The sequence below is a fragment of the Rosa chinensis genome, chromosome 6 (genome assembly GCF_002994745.2).
Source record: "Rosa chinensis cultivar Old Blush chromosome 6, RchiOBHm-V2, whole genome shotgun sequence".
Classification (NCBI taxonomy): Eukaryota; Viridiplantae; Streptophyta; class Magnoliopsida; order Rosales; family Rosaceae; genus Rosa; species Rosa chinensis.
Window position 1 is genome coordinate 23559275 of NC_037093.1, and position 4974 is coordinate 23564248.

General features: G+C 36.6%; 1 protein-coding gene across 1 annotated transcript; it reads left to right on the forward strand.

The window, feature by feature from the left end:
- Positions 1–1665: 1665 nt before the first annotated feature.
- On the forward strand, positions 1666–3496 carry LOC112171088. The gene is made up of 4 exons (XM_024308323.2): positions 1666–2288; positions 2390–2506; positions 2749–2890; positions 2982–3496. Exons 1-4 carry the CDS (start codon positions 1666–1668, stop codon positions 3219–3221), a joined length of 1122 nt encoding a protein of 373 aa, XP_024164091.1. The 3' UTR covers positions 3222–3496.
- The last annotated feature ends 1478 nt before the right edge of the window (positions 3497–4974 follow it).

Here is a 4974-nt window from a genome sequence, read left to right on the forward strand (position 1 = left end):
AGGAGTGTCGTTTGTAAGAAAAGGTGTATTTTTCACCTCCAAAATTTTCATTTATTATCAGAAAATAACTAGTTTATTGAGAGATCTGAATGTTATTTGAGTGTTTCTATTCATATCTCTCATATTAGCATTTGGACCTCCTTTTTTTTTTTTCTGAAATTTTAGAAATCCTCTTTTACCCCTAAATAAAAAAAACCTCAATCCCTTTCCACCTTCGCTTAGAATTTCTCTATCTGGGTATAGAATCAAACGTTAAACTGTCAACTATAAAAATAGAAATGGACAATAAAAATCCATACCTCAGGATGATCTATATATATATATATATATATATATATGTGGTGCCTAAGAAGTTTGGGTAATATATACGATATGGGATTTAGTGTGTGTGTGTGTGTGTGTGTGTGGAGAAGGAGAAGGAGAAGGAGGTGCAATGGTATGAGTGATGTGTTCCTTATAATCTTTTGCCAGATTGCCCAATCAAGAATGAATGATGTCAATGAATAATCCTAATTAGCTAATCACATTTCAAAATCATGAGGCAAAGAGTCTTATGATAGTTAAATAATCCAAACTGAAAAATAAACAGACTTTGTATATTATGAACAAATAAAAATGAATGTTTTGGGGGTGTTTCTTATAAAAGAATTGAATTTTGTTTTGCATATCTGCTTATTGCTTTAGCAGGTGACCATGCCGAAGGTGATTAGAGATTGGTGGTGAGAACACCTTCTCATGGTGGGTGAAAAGAAAAAGAGGAAGGGTAAAAGTTGGAAGTTTGGGGTAAAAGTTAGGGGAGGAGGTCCAAATACTAATATTAGGGATATAAATAGAAGCACTCATTTTTTTTTTTTTTGAAAAAACAAATAATTTTATTACTTATTCATAGTCAGAAGGCACGTTACATCAATTATTGTCTCATACAAAAATCACAGATGGCACAAATTGCCAACAAATTGACCAGTAACTCACATTGCAAATAAAATGAGCTTACTTATTCATGCATAAAAACAAAAGGACCCAAACCTTCACAACCTAATTCTCCTTTATGATAATAACCTAGAGACCTCAATTGGTATAAATAAAAACACTCGTGTTATATTTATAAACTTTATAAAAATTAACTTTATTAGATAAAATTAGAAATAGAGCAAAATTATATCAGTTAACGACTGTAATATTAGTGTAGTTTATTTTTTTCAATGAATATTTATTTTACTATTTATTTTAATAGAAATATCGAAATACATAATGAGTCTGAGTAGAGAGTAAAATGTGGGGCAAAAGAAACGATGTGATGGAGAAAAGGTCATCGACGTACTCCGAAGGACAATCACACCTTTGAATATACTTCTTTGTTACTTACAACCGTGGGATGACCATGACTTTAAACTTTACACTCAGATTGCTACTCAGTATCAGTAGAGACAGACAGACAGGCTCTGTGTTTTAAGTCGGCGACTTGTGATATCACCAAATCCAGGCATTAAATGATGGTAATCATGAGAAATCTTTTCTCTTGCTTCGGTAAGCCCTTCTTCCTACTCTTCTCTGCTCCCCCCACGCGCTCACACTCTCTTACCTCGCCCACACAGAACCCTTTCGTATATATACACATCCCCACCCACGGTAAGGTCTGTGTTTCTTGTCAAGTATATCCCAGCCATGGCTTCTACCAAGGGTTTGAACCCGTTTGCCGCTGAGTTCGTCAAACCTCAAAACTCGAGTTTCTCAAAAAAAGACTATTCACCGCCTACCCCGCTCAACCCTTATGCCTCATCCTTTTACTGCTTCTCAAATGTTCTACCGGCACCCACAGGCTTCCCAAGTACCCCCATCACTTACTCTCTCCCTTTCCCCACCGATTTTCAATACCCAACTCATTTTGAGCACCGTGTGCTTCCGGCAATCCAGTCGGTTCATAGGACTGTGTCTGCTCAGCCAGAGCTGGTTGAAGTGCAGCAACCAGCTCATGACCTTGTGGCGCAGGAAGCTAACCAAAAATTTGTGCCTCCAAAAGTTCCGAGGATTCGTGGCTCCAAAGGAAGGTATAGGAGGTATAGCCGATTCTTTGATCAGCAAATCGGAAGAAGCAGTACTAGTACAGAGAAGCAGGAGGGGAAGCCTGCTTTGAAGTCGACTGATGAGAAAAAGCTACCAAAGAAATTTATTGATTACAATTGGTGTGTGCCCAGGAGGATGGTGAAGAGATTCTCCAACGTGCTGCCGGTGAGAAAAGACGGTGACGGCACCACCGTCATGATTAGAAACATACCCAATAAGTACTCGTATGTCGCCATCCCATCTGCATACTCGAGTTTTTTCATTGATTTTGATTATTCATTTTTTTTTTTGTGGGTGGACTAATTTGGTTTTCTGCTTGTTGAAGTCGTGATCTGTTGATGACTTTTCTGGACAAGCACTGTGCGAATGAGAATCGGAAATCTGACGGAGGAGAAGAATCGGAATCGGCCTTTGATTTCTTGTATCTGCCTATTGATTTTTGGTACATATGCGTGCACTTTATTGATCACATTGTTCAATGCATGTTTGCCTATGCCATAAATGATAGAGGTTTTCAATTTATTAATTAATTGAGAAAGCATTTGTGATGGATTAGCTGCAATATGGATCAGATGCAGTTTACAACTGTAGTGGTCACATTGTCCCAATGCATGATTAGATTGTGCTTTTTGACCTTAACAATCCAGATATTAATGCGTGCGTTTTTCGATTATGAAAACTCAGGACTGGGATGAACAAGGGCTATGCATTTGTAAACTTTACAAAACCAAAAGCTGTGTGGAAGTTTTACTTGGCCGCTCATAGCCAGACATGGGATTCGTTCCACTCCAACAAGATTCGAGAAATCGCCTACGCTCGAATCCAGGTATTATATTTAAGCGTTACTCTGTTGGCTGTAGTTCTAGGGTTTGAATATGACGACGGGTAGGATGATATATATGTGGTACTTATTTCAGGGGAAGAAGGACTTGGTTCAACATTTTGAGACAATGGGGTTTCCTTGTGAGTCGGAGGACGTGCTGCCGGTGTGTTTCAGTCCACCGCGGAACGGATCAGAGAAGTTGGTGGAGAGGACATATGTTGGGAAGCTTGAAGGATGGGAAGGGATTGGGTTGAAGCGACAGGCTGCAGGAACTTGGAGGAAGGTGAAGGAAGGAAGCTCAGCTAAGTCATGTGATTTGCCTCAGTGCAATTAATGCCAGAATCTTAGTATGCTGGAGGATATCTTCTCTGAGATGGTGTACCGTGGGGCCCTGCTGTATGCATCAGTCTCAATCGAGCTCAGTTTCTAGTTGATTGTTATGTTGGTTAACTGTGTTAGTTTGTTTCAGGGAGAGAGGGAGAGAGTTGGTAGGGGTGTACTTGGTTGATTAGTTTTTAGTTGTAGGATTGAGTGTAGTGTAGAAGCAAGCGGCTCCAGTTGCTTGAGGTACTAGGGTTTACTTTGTAGGACATGTAATGTACAACTTAGGTGGTGATATGTGTGCACGCACGTGCATGTAGAGCTGGGGAAGATGAGGCAAATTTGGCGGGGGTGGAGCTGGGCACCTGGACCTTCTGATCATATTGGTCAGGTGGCTGGTGGCGGGTTCCACCTTCTGATTGAATGGTCCTGATCATCCCTTTAAACTCTGTGTTGTATGTCCAGAGCTTTTCAGACTGCAATGTAATAATTTTCATTCTTAATTTGTTGCGTGGTTCTTCATTTGTTCTTATCTCTTTTTGTTCTCATCTCTTTTTCAAGTATTTGAGTAAAGAGATATTTTTTGCCTTTTTGGTAGGTTTACTATGTGGCTTTACAGCAAGTCAAACAGAAGGAAGATAATATTTAAAGTATGTGGCTTTAGGTCTACTGTGTGGCTTTTTTAAGAACTGTTTTTTTTTTTTTTTAAAGTACAATATTTAAAATGCCCTTCTGATGATGTCTGATTAGCCTCCGCCGTAAGATAATAAGTTGTGTATATCTTTTACCCAAGATAATAAGTTGTGTATATCTATTACCCTTTCAATTAAGGGGGAGTATTGTATATGGAATTAGTAGAACTTTAAAAAAAAATCTATGAAATTTAAAAGTTCGGTGTATTCAATATAGACTTTTAACAGTCTATGAAAGTCTTGAGGTATTCAACTAGGATTTTTAAAGACTTCATGAATTTCACTAAAATCTAGGGGTATTCAATTATGACTTTTAAAAATGAATAAAAGTACATATGTATTCAAAATATCATTCATACTTATAGAATTAGAAAATCATGGATAATTATGGACTTTGTAGTATACCAAACTCTAATAATTTTCTAGCCTCCAGACCAAAGATTTCAAAAAGTCTATCAAAGTTTCCTCTTCAAAAAAAAGTCTATCAAAATTCTTCTCTCTACGCACCAAGAAGTTTGTCTTTCATCATCTCTCTTTCTTAATTTTTTGTCTTTTCTCTAATCTTTTATGATATCAACCTTTTTTGATACCCAACATGTTTATTGTAGTTGTTGAATGTGATTTTTGTTTTTGTTTTTTTTTTCAATTGTGATACTTCGAACCCTAATAGCAATTAAAATGATTTATGAAACTCTAAAACTCAAATATTGTGGTCTAACCCTAAGACCTTGAACCATACTAAATTTTATCTTATTAATTAATTATTCTCATTAATTTAAATTTATATTATGGTTCATAAAAAGGTTGAACAATTGAATTTCAATTGATTGATTATAGATCAAGACATTGACCAACATTGCTACAATATATGTTAATCGGCGAAAACAAAATTGATGAGAATAATTAACCATAAACATCAAGTGATCTATATTGTATATTTATATTGTTAGGAGATTAGGAATGAGAACAAACTCACTAGACAGACTAACAATCATTTATTTGAGTCAATTTCTATTAGAAGATACTGAAGCATTAAAGAGACAACAAGTTATTATTTTGTTTTGTGTTTGGGCT